The sequence below is a fragment of the Ascaphus truei genome, chromosome 3 (assembly GCF_040206685.1).
Source record: "Ascaphus truei isolate aAscTru1 chromosome 3, aAscTru1.hap1, whole genome shotgun sequence".
NCBI classification, from domain to species: domain Eukaryota; kingdom Metazoa; phylum Chordata; class Amphibia; order Anura; family Ascaphidae; genus Ascaphus; species Ascaphus truei.
Genome location: NC_134485.1, coordinates 202610647 through 202637077, shown reverse-complemented (window position 1 = coordinate 202637077; position 26431 = coordinate 202610647). Strand labels below are relative to the sequence as shown.

Here is a 26431-nt window from a genome sequence, read left to right as displayed (position 1 = left end):
TGCAGCTTCAGCGATCCAGTGATCTTTGAGTGAACTCCAACGTCTATTGCTGTCTCACGTATGCCCCTAGTGCATGATGGGAGGCAAGGACAGTGAAATGATGACAACCATGCACTTCCTCTCCTCTCAGCTATATTCCCTTTCTGTGCTTGCAACAGTTCTGTACTAATGTTCAACATTAGTGCATCTCATTCATCTCTAATTCTCCTCAACTAAAATCATTTTCACATTTTTCTCTATGCTTCATGTCTGGAACTCCCCATTCCAAGAGTGTTTGCCAAGATCAGGTCTTGTATCAAAGACAAAGCAAATGGTCAAAAACAGAAGGGTCGATAAACAAAGTAATATGAATTATTTCATCAAATGTGGGTACCAGCGGATATTGCTCAAGCTAATAAATATAGCATCAGCGAGCTATTATGGGACCACAGCATTAATATTTCATGCAGATATACTTTATATAGTTAACTATTATTTCACTGATTTGGACATCTGTTAACGGTTGTTTCATTCATGATATTTTGTCTTCTGATTTAAAAGTCCCATCTTAAAATATGCATTTTTAAGGACACCTACACTATCCTTTCAGAAATTGTTATTTCATAGTCTTAAACACTCAGATCTACAACATTTTACTCTTTCTTCTACGGTCTCCGTAAATATAGTAAAAAACACAAAAAACACTGATATTTTAAACTTATGTGGCAGTGCGTTCCATTCTCCTAACAAATAATGTAATGCCTTGTGCTGTTCATCTGCATTTGCATCAGTAATCTGTTGTGTACTTATCCAACAATACATAGACTATATACGTATACAGTATATGTATGGTCAGATCTATACAACAATGATACAGACCCTCCAACATTAAGCACATAAAAATAGGTACACTTTAGTTCTTCTGTCACTGTGGGACACAGGAGCATCTCGTATACATCGATCCTTTCACAATGAAAATCCACTTGTATTTTTCTTATGCATTAATATATATTTGTACGAACATCAAGTAGAATGTCCTTATAACACGCTCGTCACCTTCATGCTTGTTTAATTACGGTAGCTGTTCAGAGCCTCCACCAATGGGAGTCAGGTAGCTCACCGTCTCTCACACAAAGACAGAAATACAGTACGTACAGCTGGTTTTAATAGGTGCAGCACATTTTAAATGGGTACAGTTGGTGGGTATGATATGATAGTAATTGTTAATAATATTAGCATTTCGTCATTGTGTTAGTAATAACAGGGGGATAGTGAGCCAGGTGATGCAAAGGGGAGAGTAACAGGGGTAAAGGTGGATCCATGATTGTCAGGTTGATGCAGGAAGTAAGAGGAGGAGCTGGCTGAGCCTGTGGGATGTCCCTAGCTCCGGAATGCAGTCTATGAATGAGCACTTGTATTCAGCCTGGAAATCAAGAGAGAGAGACACATAGAGAGCCAGAGAAAGAAACTACAGTGTGACTGGCTCTCTCTCTGACTGACTGCCGGATATCTGCATGTGGCCATTATTATTACACAGCACAGGAGACTCTGTGAGACAAGGGGCACAAACCTTTCTGCAAAAGAGTTGCCACCTGGAAAGCAGACTTTCTCCTTTGCTAGAAGACTGAAATGCTTTGAGGATTTTGTTTTACCGTCAAAAAGAAGACCTGTAAAACCAAGACCCTAGCAGAAAAAAACAAACAAACAATACTAATATAATATACAATTAAACTGTATAATAAACCCTATCGGATTTTTTGTTGTTGTTTGTTTTAACCAAGGATATTACCCGATGGAATTTACTTGAAATCGTTCAAAAAGAAAAAGAGAGAAAGAAAAGAGAGAAAGGGGGGAGGCACCGAAGTGAGTCTCTTCTCTGGCACTTTTGTGGCAAGGCAAGGAGTCCATAGCAGAAGATCTTGTGATCAGAGAGGCGCCCGGAGCTGCTGGTGCGGCTGCTGCTGATCTCAGAGGGGGTGTCCCGGGATTGTGAGGAGCAGCAGGGTGAGGGAGCAGTGCTTGGGGCTGTGAGGCTGTGTGTGTCGGAGGAGGAGCAGGAGGCAGGGGAGGGAAGCTGCTGCTGCTGTTGCTGCTGCCTATCTGTCTGCTTGAAGGGGGATCAGGATCTGCCTTGCTGCACATGGCTTTCTTTGTCCTGCTGCTGCTGCTCTGATTCCCTTCTGCCTCCTTGCATTTATTAACCCTTGGACGTGCATTGCAGTCACCACCAAGGATTTAAACAAGAAAGGTTCCTTTCCCCCCTTATTATTATTATAATAATAATAACCATAATAACACACACACCCACTCACACACAAACCCCTCTCCACTGTCCTTTTATTTTGAAACAAGGATGTCTGGATTTATTCTCAATGGGTGGAAGGGATCCTCCTTTCATGGATTACTCTGCGCGTTACTCCGAGGCTAAAATACTGTATTATTTATGTGTATAGAAGAAATCCAAAGGCAAGGAAAAGTCTGGATGCTCAGATCGGGGCACTGGAAGCATTAAAACCCGATCTGTTTGGAAGAAGCAGGTATGAGATAAGTCATTTAGTAGATTTCTCTTTGCATGTCACTTATACCCTTTATTGTCCTAGGTCTCTTTAAAACAAAACAAAATGTCCCTAGATGTGTGTTGTTTAATGTATTTGATTGTGTCGGGCATTCTGCTCTCTAGGTGGAAATTGTAGAGATTGTCCAAAAAAAACCTAAATGAAGAAAATTCAGCAGTATATTGATTTTAAAGCGATTTATGTCAATTTTCTTTTGGAACACATTCTGCTGTGTTACTGCTTATTCCTAGATTGAAAGCTGTTCAGAAATAAATTGGATCTCATCATAACATTTTTGTTGTTGGGTTGTTTATTTTTTTTTAAAACAAGGTTTCAGGACCAAGGAGAAATTAAAAAGTGACCATTTGAAATGGAGGGGATAAAATAAGTTATCATTTTTGTTACCCCTTCAATGCCAGTGACAAGCCATGGTTCTGAAAGGAGGCATGGATTGTCCTTGGGACGAAGCTATACTCATAAAAAGGCAATACATACATACAATGATAATAATAACAGCAAATACAACAAAAGAAAAGAACAATAGTAGTCTGTCCAGATGGACTAAGCAAATAAACCTTGCAGGTACAGTATTTATATTTTCTTTTCCAGAATATATGTGTCTGCCATAATGGGCTCGCTTTCTTCATGAAGTGGTTGCCTGCCACGTCCTTTTGTGCATTGCTTTGTACTGTACTTCCCGGGAAACAATATGTTGGAGAGATTGCTTTGATCTGGGTCCCAACTGGGCAGGGAAAGCAGAAAGTAGCTAAGCAGAGAGACAGCTGCCCTCTCTATCCATGACTGCCCTTCCTAACACCCTCTTCTCCGTCTATTTTTACACCCCCGCCGAACCATATAGATTTTGTAGACCAGATACTAGCCCCTTTCAGACATATAGTGGGTGCAGGATAAGTTGGATGTCCTGAAACGGAGTTATTTGTCCAAATCAAGAAAACCCCATTTAAAAAAAAGAAAATACAAATACATGAAAAGTGAACGGCATGTATTGTCCTAGCCAACAATGAAACCCACCCCCTTTGACTATGGCAGGATTTACCAATGTCCTGCACATACAGAAATCAAACAATGGATTTGCAACCCTTTATTTTCACTGTGCTGCTTAGGGTTATGTTTAAAAAAAAAAAAAAAAAACTATATATATATATATATATAGTTTATTTATTTATATATGAGAGAGAAATGTATCCTGTGGGGTAGCTGGGGTAGCTACAGTGGACACTAAAGTTTATGTTGTGGGCTGTAGTAATCTTTCATATTGGCCTTCAAAATGATGTATATTGGTTAATATGTCTAAGGAGATGTTTCCATTCAGTCCTTGTCACTGAAAAATAACCTGATTTATTTTTGGGGGGTGTAAAATTCCTTATAATGGCTTTGATTAAAACTTCCATGCTGAATGAAATGAGGTTACCCTTTTCCCTGATTGCTTTAAGGAGTCTAATTTTGGTTATATGAATTTGTGATAGTCATTGTAGTCATTAATAACAACTGACAGCGAGAGAATAGTCACAATCAGTTTAACAACTGTGATTTGAATAGGCATTGCTGGGCCGCAGAATAAGTGGGGGGAGAAAAAAAAGCCTATGCATCGTTAAAATTGTAATGTCTTCAAATAGTCCTTTGAATATAATCATTTTAACCAGCAATTGTTATAAAGGAAACCTAAGCACAAAGAAAAGAAAATGTGGATTTTTTTTTTCATTCTCCCAACACAGTGAACAAATTATCAGGAAGTGTTAGCAGTGTCTGCATGTAAAAATGCATAGACATTATACATTTTTATATATACTATGCATATTGTGCATGCTATGATAAATCTTTATTTTAAAGAATGTATTATTATTAACATTTTAAGTGGTATCTATCTATACAGCTATCTATACAGCTATCTTGACAGTTGTAAGTAGGGTAAGACTGAGGTATGAAATAATAGTATTTATGTTAGTTGAACATTGCCCTGAGACTTACCTTCCACAAAAAAAAAAAAATGCTGCATGTACACTTGTTTGTTTTAAATTGAAGTGGGTGACATGTGTCACCTTTTGCACACAGTGATTATGCAACTCTACATGAAGAAAAAACAAATCTCCATTGCACTAATTTATTGCAGGTCAATTTTATGGTCAACCAACCTATAAACTAGCAGTTGAAAAGCTTAATCAGGAAAGAACCTTTACAAACATATCTTGACGTGTCACATTCTTCGCCATTGGGCATTACAGTCTCTCCGCGCTCAGCTCTGTTCTTTGTCAGAAAAAAATGGTATATATATTTATATATATATATATATATATATAAATATATTTCCCTGGCAGTGTATTTCTTCAAGGGGAAAAAAAAGTAGTTGGAAATAAAGAATGATAAAATATATCTTGGATGCAACGGAAGAGCTTCTGGCTAAATGTAGAGATGATACAAATTAATTAGTATTATTGGAATGATCTTTTTTCCCTGGCGCAGTGTGGTCTAATCAATGTGTGTAGACATATTTCTTAGATGGCATGAGAACGCATTGAATGAAAAATCTGGGAACAGAGACGCTGTATCCTCTCCCTTTAAATAAGGCAGAAAAAGGAGCCTGTTTACTGTATTAGAATAATGTTGCGGTATTACTTACATATTGGTTATATCTATATTGCTGTATTAGACATATCACAACATATCACATTAGTTCAAATGGATCCAGGTCACAATACTTAAATGGAAAAGTACAAATGTATCAAAACATTTATTTTTGTCTTGGGCGTGTGGCATATTAAACCCATTAAGTGCATGATATGTTTAATTCTTTTTCCACAGTGAACTTCATTCTGCCGCTAAACTGGTAATAAATGCATAGATTACAAATCTAGGAATTATTGCAGAGAATGGCGAATGCGTTTGAATGCCTTTCAACGTTTCCCTTTTTATTAATGGCAAACAAAGTCGAATTGGGTTTCACAGGACTGGCTTGGGCACTGATTTACTTTCCCAAATATTTGTCAAGCCCTGTGAGGAAATATGCAGTGTACACTTTCCTAGTGTACGTGAAAAGGCTCCTTTTTTATGGTTGTGTGGGTTATTGTATTAAACGGTTTAATCCAACAAACAAGTCAACGAAAAAGTCAAGCAAGAATTAGAAATGATTACACATGGGCTATGCATAATACCATTGTTGTGGCTTATGTGTGGTTGTACTGATATGTGGATATCGACGGCTTTGAACTGCAAATGTAGTACATGTAATGACAGTGTTTGCTTCATAGATTTTACTTGCTTTTCTCCTCCCACCACCCTCCGCACCGCTAAGACAGTGGCATGAACCGTGTAAAAAAGCATAATTAGTAATCTTAATATCAGTAAGGAACAGGTAACATAATCTTAATACAGTATTACTCTACGGTCTATGTAAAGGTCACAGTCCTATACTGGTCTTCACTGTATGATTGGACTGCTTTTCAGCACTTCTGTGCTGTCAAGGGCTGTTTAGTGCATGGTCTCTAGGCGGTGACCTCTGACCTCCAGGAGATCAAAACAAATCAATACTGTTGATGAAGTCAAAGTCACCCGGTAACTAAAAGGCACAAACACTTCTGTAGACCAGTGTTTTTCCGACGCTTTCTTCAAGCAACCAGCGAGACCAGATTTTAGGAATAACCAACGAATTGCCGAACACACGTTTGTGCACATATGTGGGCCGTAGGGTCCCAAGAAGTGGTTTGGCAAACACTGCGCTAGACAATTCTGCACTTGACATTTTCTTACAACCACTGACCCAATAAATTCCCCCAAATAATGCACATATTTTAAACTTGTATAAGTAATTAGGCAGCGTTGTAATAAACAGTGTAACCATTAATTATATATGACAGGGAGATCACAGGAATAGACACTTCCGTACTATTTACATGTTCCGCTGAAACATGTAAGAGTGTAAAGAATACCAGCTCAATCAAATGTAATATACCATTTATAAGAACATTATATATGTGTACATAGCGTGCATATGTATTGTGGTGTGACATGTTTATTTATGTACGCAGCTCACAAGTTCAAGTATGTATACACACACACATACACTATAAACAAATCAAAAATCACTGTGGGTTAAGCAAAATCCCAACATAGCAGAAATGTGCTGAGCCAAGAGAGACAGAGTGATTAAAAATAATGTGTCTATGAAACCACAACACCACTGCACTACTTCAGCTGTATCACATTTGGTAACACAGCACATCAAGAGGAAAAGTGCATAAGCTTGGATACAACATAATTTGGTTTATCTGAAAAGCCCTTTCCTAAGCAAGAGTTGTATGTAATGTACACAGCTAAATACCACCACCTTGTGGAAACGTTTGTGACAGTACAGCTTTGCTCACACCTGTTCTGTGTTGTCAAACGAGAAAAAATGTGCTTTTGACCCTATCGGAAACATAAAATCATGTCTTGAAATGAAATTGCAAGTGATATTTTTTTTGATGAGGCGGAGTAAATTTAGAGTGCTTTATAGGGGCAAGAAGTCAACAGAAAGCCTACCTATATTAAGTTTACGTTATTACCTACAGTATGGCATTAATGCATATTACGATTTTCACGTCGTCGCGTGAAAAAGTAATTTGGAAAAAGGTTATTTTTATATGTAACATTATTTTTCTCTTCTTTTTGTCTAGATTTCGGATGCCAGCTCAGAAAGACTATTTAGCACCATCCCAAATAATGGTAAGGCCACAATTCCGTGGCACAGTTGTCTTCTGCTTGTAAATCTCCATATTTGACAAACGTGTATACTGTCCAATTGCAGCAGTCAGCTTCTTCAATGCTGACAAAATGTACATTGCCATCTGTTTCAGCCCCAATGGCAGTTTTATTCTAAGTAAGGTTAAACAGGACAGTAATGAAACATTAAAAGAGCAGTCCAAACGTCATGTATTTAAAAAAAAAAAAATAGGTTTGAAGCAGGGGGTCTCCGGAGCTGATCTGCGTTCATTTCAGCTCTGGGGACCCCCTGCTTCCTGAGATATTTACATCCGCAGGGGGTGCCAGTAGCATCTCCGGCTGGCTAGTTTGAGTTCTCGTAATGGTGGATTTAAAGCTCTCGTTTCACGCTGGCCAATAGGAAGCCGGTATGTCATCCCTTTCAGGCTTTTTATTGACCCGTGTGTCCAGGATATTGAAAGAACAATGCAAGCAAGCAGGGGGTTACCAGAGCTGACATTAACGGGGTTCAGCTCCGGAGACTCTGCGTCAATATTATTATTATTTTTTTTTAAATATGCTGCTTGGACTGAAGCTTTAAGATCAAACCGTGATACATCTTCAAGTTAGAATTAGCTGCAATACAAGTATCACGCTGATATTTTCTCAGCATAAACTGTTAGCATGGAATAAACATTTTCCCATTTCTTTCAAGATTGCTTACACCAGTGGAGATATAGTGCTTATTACTTGGGCATTATAGTTGTTAAAGTTGGCCGCTTTCTATTTGTCTCTGGGTTGTTACTATACACTCCGGAGACTAACTTACAAAGGTATTAGGATTTCAATACAGCATGCAATTTCCGCCCAAAGTAATACATTGTTACAGTCCCCATATCTCAGACAGCAGGATTCTCTTCTGCACCTGTTTCTAAACTGCTATTGCTGCACATTTGTGTGCATTATTTAGCTGCAAAGAACAGCAAGCACAACTTCTATATGGGGTGTCCTTTAATTCACCGGTTTTCCCCAATAGGTCGTCACTTGGGGGGCGGGGGTGGGGGGGTTTCTTCCAAGTATAGTGAAATGGGCCAGCTGGATTTAATACTTTCTCCCTGTGGCTCTGCTAAGGACACTACATGTCAGTATACTGCAGATATTTAAAATAAATCAAGCTAGTTTGTACAATATAATTCTTGTCGCTGTTTTTAGATCAATACTGTGCTTATGCTGAAGTTCTATTTACAAAAGCCCCCAAAAAACTATGTGATATGTCTACTTGGTTTTTAATAACAGAAGTCATTTAGACATTTCTTACTAAAACGCCTGAGGAAAGCATGAATGATAATGGCAGAGAAAGTCTCAAAGATCCAGAAAAGTTGATAATTTGGGCTTTGAACCATGGTATTCCTATAATTTAGGAGACATTATCACAGGTCTTTAGTTGCAGTATTCTAATATGAGTATGAAAATGAAAAAAAAAAGTCATATACTATGTTTTAAATATATTTAAATACAGAGGATTTAGTAAAAGCATAAGTAAATCATAGATTTATCTGGAGTTATTTAATTATCTTTTAGCAAGGTTCTCTCTCTCTCTCTCTCTCTCTCTCTCTCTCTCTCTCTCTCTCTCTCTCTGTGTGTTTATATATATAAAATTTCACTCGCTGAATCAGGGAAATGTTGACTTTGTTATCAAAATCAGCATGTTAATGATAACTCAGACAATATAAAGATGATGTGATCAGATGACTCCAAACCACGTGTGGCTGTAGCTTTAGTTCCCTACTTTGCTGTAAAAAGTTTTGGAATTTGAGCCAGGCCCTTCTTGGGCTTTAGCCAGAAGAATAGAAGCCAACCCAGTCAATCAACATTCCTATCGGATAGTCTGTTTCTAGGATGAAGGGCTCTCTTCACCAGAAGAATGAGAAGTGATTGATGAAGAGTACCGCCTTGTTCCTCCACTCTCTTTTCTTTTTTCAATCAAACGCATTTCCCATATTCTTATTTGTGTTTACTTACAGGGTTTGATTTGTGGCATCTATTTGGTTATGAATAAGCATCCTTGACAGCGAAGGCTTTTCTTCTGAGGTGCTGTTCTGTTGTGATTTAGTTCCCTTGAAAGGATTAAGGCCTCTTTGTGTTGTCCAAAATCAACATCGGCTTCTCTAAGCTTTGCTTTGGGAATCCATACACAAATAAGCTTTTTTTGTAGATGGTAGATTATTCCTCAGCCCTCTATTTCCATCAAAATGGATCCATTCTTCTCTCCTCATGAGTTTCCCCTTCTTGCCATATGCTAATTCCTGCTGGTAACATGCATGAGGGAAGAAGCCAATGCATACCCAGGTGCTAAAAAAAAACTAGTCTGACTGGTATTTAGTCACTTTTCTTTTGGGCGGGGAAAGAATTTGGATAGAGTAGAAAAGCCTAGGGGATTTTTTTTTTAATGGGGATTAGTATTCAGACATCAAATATCAGTAAAACAACTTGAAAGAAGATCCACTGTTCGGTGATAATGTCAATATTTGCTAGAAAACAGGTGCAAGACCTCTTGTTGTGTGTGTGAAACTGGTTGGTTTTTAACGTCAGTGTGTTTAGTGATTTGCTGGATAGATGGTTGACAAGGCTGTCAAGAAGCTGTCAGCTTGATGTACATCATGCTCAAGTTCTTAAACAAAGCAGGTTTGCCCTTGTTTAAAAGTCAGGGCTTTCCACATTATATAGTGTTACTTGCCAAGAGCAAGGAAAACGCTGAAAGGAAGGTCAATTTTCTCCTCCGTGAACCATATCTCTATTCTTAAAAGCCCCTATTCACCATAGCAGTCTGATTGGACAAGGATTGTAAATGGGGTTTAAGCATCGATATCCAATTAGAACAATACATTACATATGATTAATGAGATTTCCTAGATTAGCCGTTTAACACTCTTTAATCCTGGCAAATCTGAAGACTAGATAATTGTTGTGCATTTTCTAATGTATTTGTGTTATCTGTGTAACAATCCAAGCAGCTCATGAATGCATCAATGATTCTACACAACAGAAACTGTTTTGATAGTCTACATATTTATGTGTTAAATATACATATTATGTGGATAATTTGCTTGCTTAAATGTTGTTTAAAACTAGAGCTAATGTCATCCATTGGTACTAGCTGACTTTATTTTAATAAACAACATTCTTGTGTTTAGAAAGTTTGTCATTTCAATGATATCTTTACCAGGTTATCTCTTTGGTTCAGATAGTTATATTAAAAAAAAAATCAAACTACATTTTTAAAGAAGTATCCGAGCCAAACGTATCAATATATCTTCTTTCCTTAAAAATATCCAATTACCCTAAAAGTGAGAGTTGGATAAAAATAAGTAAATTTGCCTGTACATTTCAGGTTCCACAAACAGTTGTGTCTGAAATGATTAGGTAAAATTGTGCAAACCGTATAAAGCTTTGAATTACCATGAAAAATGTCTAACTTGTCGAAATATGTAAAACGCGGGTACATTCATATTTTTTACGTCTGAATATTTTTTACATCTGTTACTTACTTTTAACCCATTACATGGACAACTACCACTGATTTATTTCCTAGAAGGGACTATCCCATCAGTCATATTTGATCTATTCAAAGAAAAATGTAAGCGACAGAAGAAGTAGAAAGATATAAAGAGGCGTCAGAAAAAATCCATAAATCACATTTTGGCTTACATCTTTTAATTAAGAAAGATTTATATCAAAAGGTTGGTTGGTGGAATGCATCAAAGTTTTGTGGCAACCCTTCAAGTGTTTGACCTGTATCTCCAGAAAAACAAAGGTCCCCATACACGTACCAGTGCCATTGTCAGCTTTTCACAACTGTAATCAAATGTTTTCTCGACAAAATATATGTTTATTTAAATAGGTTCCTTTTTTTTTCCGTGCTTCACAATCTGGATTCCATTCAGTCAGTTACCATTCCAATTAACTAACAATTATTTAACATTAACAGTAATTACAGACGCCAGTTAAGCGCCTACAGATGTCAACTGTTAGCTTTGTACCTAATCACTCAATGAAATGGAGAAAGTTCAACAAACATCAATTAGCCAAGCAATTAGTATGAGTTAGGAAAGAACATGCTATCGTGTGAGTTGATTCAATTTATTTTATTTTGGCAGTAAAGTACACAGTCACAGACAAGCAGCAATAAGTTCTAGAGATAAGATAAAGCTGTATTGTTCTGCTGTTTACACAAGAGTTCTTTCCTCCTTTTTTCTTAACCTAGTCAAATATACTTTGCTGCTTAGGTCGTCAGTTTAATGAAGGGTAATTGTATTTGCTGTCTGATAAGTACAACATTGTCCATTCAAGACAAAGTTCTAAGCATAATGGTGCAGGGTTTGCAGATGGGAATGGCGACATGGCAAATTGCCGTGTGCACATTGTAGAATATGTTAACAACCTTTGACTCCTATTCAATATTCTGTGAAGCCGTCTTCCCCTGACTCAGGAACATTCCAGCTCACTTCAAATGAACAAACATGTACATTAAATTAAATACAGCAGGGTGTCTGCTTTAGTTGACGTTACAATGCAGTGTTTCGATACTGTTGAACTTCTACATGCAGAAGAGCTAAATACGGTGAATAGAGTGGACGACAAGGGAACAAACATAAACAAAAATAGATTAAACAGGGGTTTAAAGTTTTAAAGTAAATAGGGAAATCGGGAAGAGCCAAATGGTCTATAACTTCAGTCAACTTCTAAGTTGTAGGTGTCCAGATAGTAAGTTGTACATACTGTATTGCTTGAGGATGGTAAGAGTGACATGACACGAATGAGCACTACCATATTTGATCAGGATCTTGCAAAGTGAATGTTATTCCAGCTGCACGTACATGCATCTATTCACGCACAAGCACACTATCAGCTGGTGAGTGACTACCACTGTATGTCTATTTGCGGAAGGTGTGTTGAATAGAGATTGAAGGAGCTGTTTAAAGGCTTAGTGCAAACTTTTGCTTAAAAGATAGCTCGCTGGAGAACAAAATTAATTGTTTTCAAGGGCTCTTTTGGAAGGAGAATGGCCTTGAGTGTATGTACTAATTGACTGATTGCAGGAAGTGTACATATTTGGATTTCTTCAAGGGACCATTGAAAATACAGTTCTCTTATATCTGTCAGATTGTACCTGTTGTATCACTGGCACTTTGACCTTTTTACTCAACCAGTGATTCAACTTTAATTCTGTAAATTATTTTACGTGACACCTTGTGTGCCCATATTACAAGTTTAGATATTGCTGACACTAACCCGGCTATTATATTTGATTTATTTGCACAGTGATACTACTATGCTAATATTTACACTTGTATTCAGCCATCTCTTCCATTGAAATGGGTATTGTACAGTATACACGTTTTACTGATTAGTGATCTATTGGCATTCACATACAAGATTAAAAGAAATGCAGCCACTTCTTTCAGCTAGGGGACTAGCAAGCAGCTTCAGACAAGATTTCCATAAGTTTTGCAAAACCATTGTCATTCACGTTTTGCCTTAAAGTGGCATCGCCATTTTTTCCTCTCAAAGTAAGCTATTAATCCCAGAGGATAAGGCATTCTCTAACAGTCAACATCTTGTCAGAAGAGAATAGGGGGCTGGCGATGCTCAGGTTGCTGATTCTCTGAGGGCACTGTCTCCTTGGTAACGGGCTGCAGAGAAACAGTTATTCAAGAGTGACTAGCCTATTGAGCTTAGCCAGGCCATGACAAGAGAAGACCTTCTGAATACTCTGCATCTTGGTTACAGGACCAAATGATGCTATAAACATGGCAACATGCAACAACAATAGAGAAACTACAAGGCATGCGTAAGGGTTGCAATCTAGTCATCTTAAAGCACATGCTAAGAACATTTTCTAACGGCTACCTCCCAGATCTTGTGTTGCATTTATTTTGAACGAAGAACAGATGTTTATTGTATTAAAACTATACACATACTTGCAATACACCAACAATTCAACTAACATCTAAAAAATGGTAAAGAAAGACATGCCCGTTGTATTTTGCTTTAGTCATCCTGAGACAGAAAAATAAGGTGGTCCATTTTCCAAGATAAGTTTGGAAACGTTTCTTGGCCTACTGTTCCTGGAAAAAAAAAAGTACTGTGATATTGAAAATCTTCCGTATGTCTTTTTAATTTAGATTTCAACAGGGTTTTGCTCGGTGTTGTCATGTGTTGTATTTGTTTTGTGGTGTTTAGTGTACAATTTTTTTTTTTAAATCCCATGCATCACCTATTAAGTTTACCATACATTTACTTGATATTGGTTGTGGACATACACACTGAGGCCCATATTTACTAAGTGGGGCTATGTCAAAAGACACCTTCTCTGGCATCATATTGGCCCATTCAAGTAAAATAGCCTGCAAGGTAGCTTTCCAGTGCTGGAAAGTGTCCTTTGGCAGAGCACTACTTAGTTAATATGAACCTAAGTGTATAAGTGCTTCCTCTGTATTCAGGAATATGCTGTAAAACGTAGCCTGTTGAATTAAGTGGCTTGTATCTACAAACAAGTCTTTGTTAAAGAAGAAATTGTTCTTGCATGTTAAATGTTTATTATTCATGTTATGTATGGTTCCTCTAGTCTAGTCAGTGTTAGGAGGCTTGGTAATTAAATACATTTAGGTTCTCACAGTCCAAATCAGTATTTGAAGTAGACAGTGTCATCTAGTGCAGCGGTGCGCAAACTGTGGGGCGCGACCCCCAGGTGGGGCGCGACACTACCGACAGGGGGCGCGGGGTTTACAGAGGCCCCGCGCGCTTCCCGAAGGCACTTAAATTAAGTGCCGGGGGAGCTGCAGGGCCTCTGTAAACCTTACTTACCGTGGCTTCGGCGGCTTCCTCCCTGCGTCGCCATGGCAACGCGGCGTCAAAATGACGCTGCGAGGTCATGTGACGTCACGTTGCTATGGCAACGTGACGTCATTACGCCGGAGCGCGGGTAAGTTGGGGTTGGGAGGGGCGTGGGAATGAGGGGACAGCCGGCAGGGGGGCGCAGGGAAAAAAGTTTGCGCCCCCCTGATCTAGTGTCACCTACAAAAGCAATAAAATATTTGTTAAAAAAAAAGTTTGCTCCGTCCATGCTTTGTTGGGCTACAGTATAATTTGCTCCCTTTCCTTGAAGCCGGCTGTAGTCATCATGAGTAAGAGACTTCACTTTCTGCAGTAACTAGTATGCCATTTCTAAAGCTGTCATTGCCATACTGTATGTCAGCGCTATCTGCGGCTCAACAATGTGCTCTGACGTGAGCCAGTCACAACTCTGACTGTTATTGTGGAGAACTCGCTGCACACACTGGTTTCTGGCAGCTGCACTGTGCTTTTGGGTTTGTTTAGCCCAATTATTTTCTTGTCAGTCAGAAATCTGGGTGTTGAGCAGGTATTGTTGAGGTATTTTTGTCCCACTGAACTGGCATAGTCTAATGAGGCCCTCAGGTGAATGCCGATCTTGTCAGCTAGGTGCTAAGATGATGTGCTGTTGAAAGATTCTGTGGCAATTAGATTGTTTGAATAGGATGAGATACATGGCAAAGTAAATTGAAGGGTAGAAGAATCTTTTGAAATGTCAAACTTTAGGAGTAGGATGTTTCATACACAGGTGTATAAAATAATATACATTGCTTTGGAGTGAGGTATACATTTTTTTTTAAAGAGGTAGTTCCACATAGCAGGCAATTTTTTTTTAAAGCAAGGTGTAATCAGTTTCATTGGCTTCCTTCCCAACACTCAGTCATCCTTACAGTGAACAGGCGTGTGAAAAATGAATCCGTTTTTATTTTCCCGGTGTCCTGTGATATGTCTTGCCTGATAGTTATTGTTGCCTACTTTTAATTGTGTGGTTGACATCAGAATTACCGTACTTTCTAAACAAAGAACCAAGGGAAAGAAGTTAGAACTGGAACAAATCCACATATTGCCAGTAGATGCAAAATCCCACACAGAGTGGTTATCTCAAAAGAGATTAGATAAAGACTGTAAATGTATTTAATTAAACATGACTCCAATTAGTTCACCTTGGTTTTTGGTAAAATGACCCCAACTCCTTAGACTCAAGAAAGTTCCAATGAACAATTAAAAATGTAGACCCAACATTGTTTGTGGGAAGAAACAAAGAGATGAAGCATAAAACAAGTTACCCGGGCCCCACTCACAGTAATCACAGTGTGATTAAAATGAAGCATTGGTCCAGTTATGATTGGGCGAAGCACACCCAATGATCTTTTTGTTGTAGAACGCAACCTTTGTTAGAGGTCAGTATAGAATTGAATTTGTACAAGAATAAGACAATGTATACATAAGGTGATGCGATGACACAGATGGGAGCACAGAGTTTATAGACCCCAGTGAAAAGAAAACTTTGTTTAATTTTCAAGCTATCTATAAAAGTGAAACATTTTACTTAAAGGATGGTTACATTTATTTGAGAAACGGTTATGGGTACTATAGTTTACAAAATGATTTTTATTTGAAATAGGAATGCCTTTCACGAGATATAAGATGTGTAGCAACATCACATTGTAAATAAGTGCTAAAAAAATCTAATTCCTACCACAAAGAAAGAGAGACATTATCATTTTTTTTTGTGTTACTGAGATAATGTGACTTCTCTAAGGGAACATAACATAAATATATCTTGGAGGGACCTTGTTCGGTTTTACAGCATCATAAACCAGTGATAACAAAATACATTGCCTTGTTACTAAGTTCCACAGGTACCAATGTAGGCATTTATACCAGTGTACAGTGCAACTTGTTTTTAAAACATCTTTTCAGGACACACAGTAAAACGCTTATAAGCAAAGACACCCGGTGAATACTCACAAAGTGATCACGTCTATGGAATGGTAATTAGAGACTTGACATTTATTTAGTGGTGCTAAACCATGAGATACTTTACAGTGGAATAAGACACTTTATGGCCAATGGGCTGTAATGTCTTTATGGTACTAAGTTGGTATCATTGTGTCGCAGTTTCTAGTTAATTGCTTACGTGTTTAGGCTGTGAAGGACATGTTCCCCTTAAACAAAAACAATTAAGTAGCACTATAGGGTGTACTGGTGAACTAAATAATTAGGTGAACAATATGTATATAGGGCAATTAGGCTACTAAATGATTATGTGCTAAAGTGATTATTTCAAATCAATAAGAAGTGTTCCATACATATGTGATTGAATAGAGTTTATACAACGGTGAATAAATATTTCAAACCAGTTCAAGTGTGAATAAATAAACGTAAAGTCCAAAATCCAGTTGATGATCTTGATGGAGCAAACTGCTGCTTCAAAAATGATGTTTCCACATCATAAGGATACTTAAAGGAAAAAAAGAAGCGCAAGCTCCATAGTGTGACTCTGTGACACAAATGTAATCAAGTTTAAAAAGAGACCGTCTCTAGGACCTGCACTCACAAGAGGACTGTGAAAAATAGCATGTCAGAGCTATATCTCAGTAGAGGTGACGTCACCTATTTGGAATATAGTGTCAATCCGGTACCGGTACACGAGGGGTATTCCGTCAGGTTCCGTTGGAATATTTCTCTGAATAGGGCCATCTCTGGCGATGTAAAGCCGTAATTGCAATCCACAGGGTTCCCAGTCTCGGTCTCAGCTGTAAACGGCTTGTATCCACAACAGCTGGCATACAGGTAGGAGCTGTTATATTTCAATGTAAGTCCTCCTCACACTGACTCCGTCTCACAGTGATGACGACAACACACTCAAAAAAGAGTCCCGACGCGTTTTGTCACGTGCGTGACTTCCTTAGGGGAACACTATACTCCAAATCGGTGACATCACCTCTACAGAGATATAGCTCTTACATGCTATTTTTCATTGTCCTCTTGTGACTGCAGGTCCTAGAGATGGTCTCTTTTTAAACTTGATTAAATTTGTGCTACAGAGTCACACTATGGAGGTTGTGCTTCTTTTTCTTTTAAACATAATTTAAAGTAAGAATGTATGAGTTGAACATCATCTAAAGCATAATGTGTAAAAACAAGTAAGACATTTCCCCTTTCCCAATAAGTAAGATAACAGTGCTGCTGAAATAATACAGTTTTACAAATAAAAACCTACAACAAGAGAAAAGCCATAGCCAAGTCTGAACCATGAACGCTTGCTTTGGCCGTCTCTGTGACTAATGTGTACATTGTCTTCTTACTGTCATTTAATTAACGTTATAGGCATTCAGTGATCTATCCTGAACCTTGACCAACAGATTTAATACAGTTCACATGTCTGCGGAAGAGACCCCTGATTTATACCAGATTGTATTGTACACACACATATCGTTCATTTTAAACGGACTGCTGCTCACTTATTGCCTGAAATAAGAAAACAGCTAATAGTAAAGAACTTTGAAACAGCAATGGCAGTTTTTTTTTATAACTCAAATTTTATTGAAGTTTTTTATTATGTAACAGTACATAGTTTCATGTTCATATGCTTCGCATCTGTTATACATAAAATTGAACTTGTATGAAAAAGAAAATCTGAACCTAAATCAGGAGGGGTGGGTAGGGGGAGGAGGGGGGAGTCCATCCGTCTGCCTCTCCATCTTCTAATCCAATTTTCTTCTCTTCCAAAGTTCTAGAGTGAGTCTCCAACATGGCCAGCCTCTCTGCTCTCTACTTAACGTTCTACTTTAGATGTATCTTTGCTAATACTTGTCCGATTTGAGTCAGCGGAGAACGCGTTTCCGAGACTATCACAGCAAAATTGTAGTACCATCCACCCCTGGAATGTCCGTTTGTGCTAGCCACATAATCCAGACTTTTAGAAATTTAGCGCCAGTATCATTAAGCAAACTCGTTATCTTTTCCACCTGGCATACAAACCAAATTCTATTTCTGATTGCAGGAATAGTTTGAATTTCTGACTGTTTCCATAATGCTGTGATCGCGCACCTCGTCTCTGTTGCGAAGTGCGCCACTAGTTTACTTTGTATTCTTGAGAGTCCCTCTACTGGCCTGTTTAGTAGGAACAGCCAGGGGTTTAATGAGATTGTGAGGCCCAAAATCCTCTGGAGCCAATCTTTAATTTGCTCCCATATGGGGAGTATCCGAGGGCAGGACCACAGCACATGTAAGAGATCTGCCTTGCCTCCACATTGCTTTATACACAACGGGGAGTATCCTAGAACAAATTTAGATAATTTCAGCGGGGTGAGGTACCATTTCATTAAAACTTGAACAGACCACCTCTCCGTATAGCCGAGGAATTAGTCCCCTAGTTTCTGTTTTTAATATACAGAGTTTTTCAAAATTTGTCAAATGGGGGGCGGGATGAAAATTTATTGTAGAATGTTCTGATCTGGAGGAATCTAAAAAATTCTGTATGTGGGATGTCCTATTCAGACTTAATTTGATCGAATGTTTTGATCGAATGTTTTGATGCTATTTCTACCCTCCAGATCGTTAAGTCTGGAAAAAACCTTTCTGTTTCCAAATGAGAAAATCTCTGCTGTTTAGACCTTGAGCGAAATCTGGATTGTCGTATATGGGGGTCATGAATTAATTTTTTGTCGGCAGTGAGCACCTAAATTTACTCGCCTCCCAAATTGCAAGTGAATTGGTCATTGAGGAGAGCGGTTCTTTAATGGATTGATGAATGCGTTTTGGGTGCAAATTTGTCTGCTTTACATGGAGCTATCAGCGCAAACCGTGAAAGCAATTTGGAAGCTCTTGGTTCATTAAAAAAAGTGTGATGGTTTAATACAACATATCCACAAAATGTATATTCAATGAGTTTATATGATTTTTTTGTGGGGTTGCCTTCTTTTAAACAAAATAGGATGCTTAGCAGTGTTTCTTTACTAATTAATTGACACATTTAATTGGACTAGTCAGTATAAGCCAATGTATCGGACCTAATGGGAAGGCACTTACATGTGTCGGTCGCCTCCTTTCTGTCGCCCTCCTGCTTCTTTGGAATCCCAGCGTCAAGTGACGTCGCGGATGTCAGCAACAGGATGACGCATGGTGGCGCGTTTCCATGGAAACGCGACGTCGTGGTGGCGCGTTGCCATGGCAACGAGACACTCAAATTCCAAAGGAGCAGGAGGGCGACAGAAAGGAAGATGCCGACAGATGTAAGTGCCTTCACATTAGGTCCGATAGGCCCGAGCGCGGCAAAAGCATATGGGGGTGGAAATTTTTGCCGCCCCAAAATTTTGCCGTTCCGGGCCTAAAGGGAAATCTGACACTGCATGTACTCCCAACAAAATTTCCAGAATTCATACTCCGAATATATAGGCTATATAAATATATGTGTGTATATATTTATATAAATGCTAAATTTGGGGAAAGCACCCCTGAAGATAAATAGAATGAGAATAGAAACTTAGCTGTAGAACAGGTGCTCGCTGGATGGTCCATGTTCACACTACGGATCAAAACAATATAAAAATAGAAAATGTCCACGGCACTCCCAAGATTAGAAAAATATAAATATACATTTATTTAACATATCATGAGATACAAACAATAAAATCTGAGTGACGCTTTGAGCCAAAAAACAGCCTTTTCTCAAACTATAGGCTCGAAACGTCACTCAGATTTTATTGTTTGTATTTCATGACGTGTTAAATAAATGTATCTTTATATTTTTCTAATTCTGGAGTGCTGTGGGCATTTTCTATGTGTATTATGTGTATTATGTGTGTGTGTGTGTGTGTGTGTGTTTGTGTATATTCTGAGCTGAAGGGTTAACAAGGATTAAAAAGGATCATTGAACCTGCTGCAGGATCTGAATTCTGTTTAGGTATTTAATGATTTTGCAGAGACAAGCTTACAATTTTAAATGGTGCTGTGACCACTATACTCTGCGCCCAGGGCAGATACTTTTCATTAATAAAGGATTAGGTAATTAGAGACAAACACAGGCAGACAGGTTAATTGATAAGGCAGTCAAGTGGTTCTAAGGTGAGATTATTCTAGATGAGTAAACGCTGAAGCCATTCAACTAGTGTAGCATTGATAAAACAGTATGCAGATGTTTACACCAGACAGAGTTTTTAAAGCATTGTTAAGAGAGTGTAGTATTGACAGCACTTTTAGCTTTAGCAGCTTAGGCTAAGGCCCGGGTAACTCCGCTGCAACGCGCGCCCCCGAGATTGGCGGCGCGTGCAGCCGATTCCCTGGTCTGCAGCTCACTGCAGGAAGAGAGACCGGGGGGGCGTGGCGGGGGAGTGACGGGGGCGCGGCCATGATGTCACCCGGCAGGTTCGCCCTCATTGGCTGAACCGCCGGGGGGCGTGCCGAATCACTCGTCGCGAGTCCTGAGCAACTCTCGCCCCAGCGCTGCAGCCCTACAGGTTACAGCCCTACAGCCCTGTAGGTTTTGGAGCAGTGGGACAGGATTGTCTGTGGCAGTTAAACTAGTTGCCAAACATGTTCTTTTTAGTCATGTGGTAATCAGGCCAAAGGGCTGTTACTAGGCCCATTAAATGCAGATTAACCAAACTGCTTTATCTACCCGCACATTTGGCAAGTACTGTAGTTTCAAATATTTACTTCTAATGAAATATTTCAAATATTTTTGACCTACGAAACATGGGATTTTTGCTGTGGGGCACTGTGTAATTCAGCACAAATTAGGCTAATAGCAGACAATGGTAGAGGAGACATGCCTGTTAGAACACACACTGTTGCAATCAGTGATTTAGCCTGAAATGTCATGTGTTTTGGTTAAAGAAATGTAGTCAAATGGCATTCACTTTCCTAGGTCACCACGTTCCATTTGTGCAAGAGAAAAAGAAAGTACATTTCAGGCAAGCGCAGTGACTGGAGTATACAAAATAATACATCATGGGAATTAGTGGAGAAGCACAGTGATAGATCATAGAATAAAATACAGTATTCTTATAGCTAATGTCTTGTTGACATATGTTATCTTCTGTATATACACAAGCTGTGCAATATCAGCTTCATAGAGACATTTAAACTCGGCTATGACCTAGGTATAGTAGACATTCCCTTGGGAAAAATGACAAAATAAAGAGCATGAAGAAAGATAAATTATAACCATAAAGCATTTTTTTGCTTAAACACATTGTACAGATCGTTAACAGTAGCAAGTACTGTAAATATCACAAAACAATGCTGATAGTGTATTATATGATAAGCTGTTACAGGTAAAGGTGGCACTCTCTTTTTATGTCTGCTGCTTACATGAAACTCACATCTATGATGCACGTACAGTACTTGAGTGCTGGATAAATGTTCTCAAGATGACTGTAGCTACAGATCAACCAGAAGGCTCGAAAGTGCTGTCAAGAGGCTTGTACTTTGTGAAATGGGCACTAGAAAAGTTGACATGTTTCCTAAGGAGCTACTCATCGATATGGCTAGAAAATATGTACTTGCTCTACAGGAACCAGAGCAATGTTCTTGGACAGAAGAAACACATGTGCTGTCTAGCTGGAGACCATAATAGGAATTTCAAATCATTGCAAAAACTGCGTTTGTACTGAAAGTAGGAAGCGGGTTTAGCTGTATTGTCTATGGTGTCATAAATGTGACATAAGCAGGAACCAATGAATGTCAATTGATGGAAACTCACATTCTACAAATGCTACACAACATGCCATAGGAATTAGCTAAACTTTACCTTATAACAATAATAAACACATTTACCAGATGTCACATTCTGATTGGTGTACGCAATGTCCTTTTCACAGAAGATTGCACTTTGCTAACCCCCTGTGACCATGTTACTGTAATATAAAGAAACGCAAAAACATATAAGAAAAAAATATACAAACCACTTGGATGAAATATGCAGTATAGTTATATCCTATAACAGTTTATTTGAACCTGCCACTATTGACCTTTTGACTATTCAATGTCATTGTGGAATTCAGCATTATAAAAATAAATTGTGTATGTGCCAGTCTGCAATATCAATATTGTGCATATAGAATAATTTAGCCAGGTTCATGACTAACATCATTACCAATTACCCTTGTAGGATAAGCTTGACTTTTTTTTAATGGTAGCATGGAATACCTTAACAATAAACTTTGTATATAATCATTACAAAAAAGTGATTTATATATTTTAAAAGAATTAAAACATCAGCAGACTTTGAATTTTACACTTGTACTGCTCTTTATCAAGTTTATTTTAGGAGTGAAGATTTTGACTAATTCATTTGATTTTTAACAGCTGCCTATACGTGATAATCCTGTGTAGACTGAACCCATCCCCAAAAAAAGCCAAACTAAAATAGCTAAATGCTGAATTAAAAGCTTTGTTGTTTGCCACTGGTCAGACAATGGGGCATTAGACGTTAAAATCCCCATAGAATTGTAAACATTAGATATCTACTATCTTTGTGGACCCAAATCCCTTTAATCACACTGTTTAAGGGATGAAGTCTGTAGAGCAAAAAAGACTTAAGCACACTACCATTCTGAGTACCCTAAATTATGCAAACTAAGTGATTTCCGTTGTTTGGAGTAGCAGATGGATGGATAAGCAAGGCAGAGTATCTCTTACTGTCTGTTTTATTACCAAACTGTGAAATGACTGGGAAAATGTATCAGCAAGTCTAATATATATATATATATATTATGTTGTACATCTACTAAAGATTTATTTCCCCTGTTCACGGTTGTGGGAATGGGTATTGTATTGTATATTATTGCCGTTTTACGAATGGTCCACATTTTCTTTATAATGAGAAGAAAATGTAAATCATGCAGAAGGCAGGTGAAAAGCGAGTCGGTGATAATAGTCCCAATCATACAAGATTAATACTATCTTCTGCGTGACACTTTCGGCATCAATTCCATATGAAATATTCAGCGTGTTCCCTACTCCAAATAGATAGCGGGGTCTCCGAAGGGAATTCCCAGGTGGGCTCTGTATTTGCCGGTCACTTTAGAATGGTTAATATCTGCATTTCCAGGCTTGTGGCTAACAAACGCACACCAGCGTATTAGGATTCAAACTGATTCATCAACTTTTACTCACAACAGATTGTTTTCCTAAACAATCCTCTATGATTAAAGGCTGTTTTACATCTCCCCAAGGAGCCTGGCCAAGTCCCGCAGCTGCCATTTCCCTATAAAAATGAACATGAAAGATAAATTTAGCCTGACCCCAGGGCAGGATTAACAGCCTGTGATGTGTCACATCAGAGTGTAAGGGGAGGCTTTTAATGCCTCTGTCATCTGTTATGACAACAAAGAAAAGAAGAAAAAAAAAACTTAAATCCCAGTGTAAAACATTCCTGCCTGTGTCACTACAAGATTACATAGCTGGATGGCCCAGTTAACCCTGTGGTGCATGGTCATTTTTACAATTAAAAGTGCTTCTTGTCTTTTGAAGACCATATACAATCTGACCAGAAAGCCTTCAGTTCTAAATTAACACCTTCTGGGCATTGTGTTTACATGCCAGTTAGCTGCTAAACGAGTAACTTTTGGCATTGCCGTAACAAGCAGAATGCACAAAAACGGAATGCCCGATTTGCAGTTGCAGGGTATCAATCAGGTCTCTCTCCTGCTTGCTCAGTGAATGAGTCGTTCTGTTAAATACAGCAGGTGTGTGGGGTCTGCAGATGTAGCAAGTCTTGCCAAGGCAGCTCGCGGTCCCGTGTTAGTCACGCCCCGGACAGATTAGCGCTGCGGGGGGTCCGATCCAGAAGCATGCCCCCTGGAGGGGGTGAAAATGAAATGGGGATGGGGTAATTGCAAGGCTTGATCCCCTCCTCCCCCCCCAGCTTTTGTCCCCCCCCCCCTGCCGTTTGTTATATGTTTCTTGATTTATTACCCCAAATCCTTTGCTGCAGTGGAAGCACATTATGCTTTGCGATTATGGGATAAGGCTGGTTTGTGGACATGTCTCAGAGATATAAACATGCTCAGAAGTGTTCTTTAGCATTGCTTCATTCTCAATAGGAATTACTGTATACATATTAGAGAACTCCTTCTGATGTAATTAGTGAAAAATAGTTAGGTTTCCTAAACTTTTTCTGCCATTGGTCCCTATTAGTGCAATGCTATTAAATATACAGATGCGCTTGAGGCTTGAGAACTTCCTGTAAAACAGTACTTCAGGAAATTACAGTTGTTCTTTATGTCACTTTGGTGCTGTACAGTGCATCAACATTTCATTGCTGGAAAGGGAGACAATGTTATCCTTTGCCAGCTATTGATCTGCACAATTGTTGCAAACCCTTTGTGGGTTTTCTAGAAATTGAATTCTGGCAACCAGCTTTTCCCATTTGATTTTCCATGGTTCTCGATAATGCATGATGAGTAGTAAGAAACCATTAGAGAAGAGAGCTAAGAAACCAATCATATAGGGGTGCAGATAAGGCCAGTGCCGGGGTATTCGGCACCCTAGGCGAACCTGCAGCCATGTGCGCCCCCCTCCACTCCCCCCCCCCCCAAACTTTCATATTTTTAAAATGTTATTATAGCCCCATTCTTTCTCACTCCCCTCCTCATCCTCTCTCCTCTCGCCCCCCCACTCTTCCTCTTGTCTCGCCGACCCACTCCTCTCTCACCCACTCCTCCCCTCACCCCTCTTCTCTCACCCCCTTACACTCCTCTCTCTCACCTCCTCCTCTTCCTCTCTCACCACCCTCCTCCTCTTACTCTCTCACCCCAGATTTTACTCTCACTCTCACCTCCTCTTCCTCTCACCGCCTCCTTCTCTTCCTCTCACCCCGCTCCTTCTCCTCTTCCTCTCACCCCCTCCCATTCCTCCTCTCTCTCACCCCTTCCCAGTCCTCCTTGCTCTCACCCCATCCTTCTCCTCTTCCTCTCTCACGCCCTCCTTCTATTCTTCCTCTCTCACCCCTCCTGCTCATCTTCCTCTCTTACTCCCCTCCTTCTGCTCTTCTTCTCTCACCCCCTCCTCCTCTTCTGCTCACTCCTCCTTCTCCTTTTCCTCTCACCCCGTTCCTTCTCCTCTTCCTCTATCACCCCTTCTTTCTCCTCTTCCTCTCACCACCTCTTTCCCTCTTCCTCTCTCACCCCTCCTTCTCTTCCTCTCACCACCTCCTTCTCCTCTTCCACTCACCCCCTCCTTTTCTTCTTCTCTCACCCCCTCCTGTTCCTCTTCTCTCACCCCTCCTGTTCCTCTTCTCTCACCCCTCCTGTTCCTCTTCTCTCACCCCTCCTGTTCCTCTTCTCTCACCCCACCTGTCTTCTTCTTCTCTCATCTCCTCCGCACTCCCTTCACTTCCTCTATCACCCCCTCCTCCTCCTTTTACCCACCTGGCTTTGGTTGTCTGAGGTGGAAACGACAGGAGCAGGGCAGCAGAAGAGGAGGCTGGCGGGCGACTGGAAAATAGGACAGAGAATGGCAGGAGTAGAGCAGGGCAGCAGAGGAGGAGGATGTTGGGCAGCAGGGGAAGAGGACTGAAGATTGCGTGAGCAGAGCAGGACAGCTGGGGAGGAGCTGTGCAGTAGCAGCGGCAGACATTGGAAGTCAGTGAAGACTTCCGGGTCAGACCGCTGGGGCGCGCTCCTCACCAACTGTCCTCCTCTGCAGCCCTGCTCCTCTCCAGTGATCCTCCGTCCTGTTCTCCTGCCACCTGAGGACATCCTCCTCCTCTCTCACCATCGACCTATACGCCCACCACCGCCCATCGTCCTCCTCGCCGCCGTCCTCCTCCTTGCTTGCCCTCCTTCTTTTCCTCCTCTGCTACCGCCGCCCTGCACTTAAGGCCCTCTTCTGCCACCCCTCAAAATGTGCCACCCTAGGGGACTGCCTAAGTCACCTAGTGGTTGCACTGGGCCTGGGTGCAAAGTGCAGTGAAAACATGAGGCTTTCAACCCCGGCTGGACAGACATAGATGAATTTGTCAACCCTGGTAGCCATAAGCAGTAAAAGGGCAATTTCTCATGGTCTTCGATTTTGATAGCTGGACTAGGAGGTATAGGTCTGCACCCCTCAAAAGGTCCAGCCACAAGTAGGTTTCTAGCAACATGCGGAAGTTATAGATAACTTCTGGGATTTTAGGTATCCGTCTAGTTCCAGAATTTGGAATAGAGCAGAAGTGGGAAACCAAAGTGTGCGCATTTTGGCCAGAGTTACAAGTAACTTCTATATGGCCATACCCAGTATAGGTTTTATGTAAATGGCTTACCAGTACAGAATTCTATGTTGAGACAGTGCTTCATGTTTTGTGCTATATTAAA

The 26431-nt window shown here is 39.7% G+C and overlaps 1 protein-coding gene across 5 annotated transcripts in view; it reads left to right on the top strand.

Moving 5' to 3' along the window:
* Positions 1–26431, top strand: part of AUTS2 (activator of transcription and developmental regulator AUTS2) — a 1404533-nt gene that overhangs the window by 1309136 nt on the left and 68966 nt on the right. For all 5 annotated transcript variants that reach the window (XM_075589952.1, XM_075589953.1, XM_075589951.1 and 2 more), the window contains one exon: positions 7205–7253. In XM_075589952.1, the coding sequence (XP_075446067.1) occupies positions 7205–7253 (49 nt within the window). The remainder of the gene's footprint in view (positions 1–7204; positions 7254–26431) is intronic.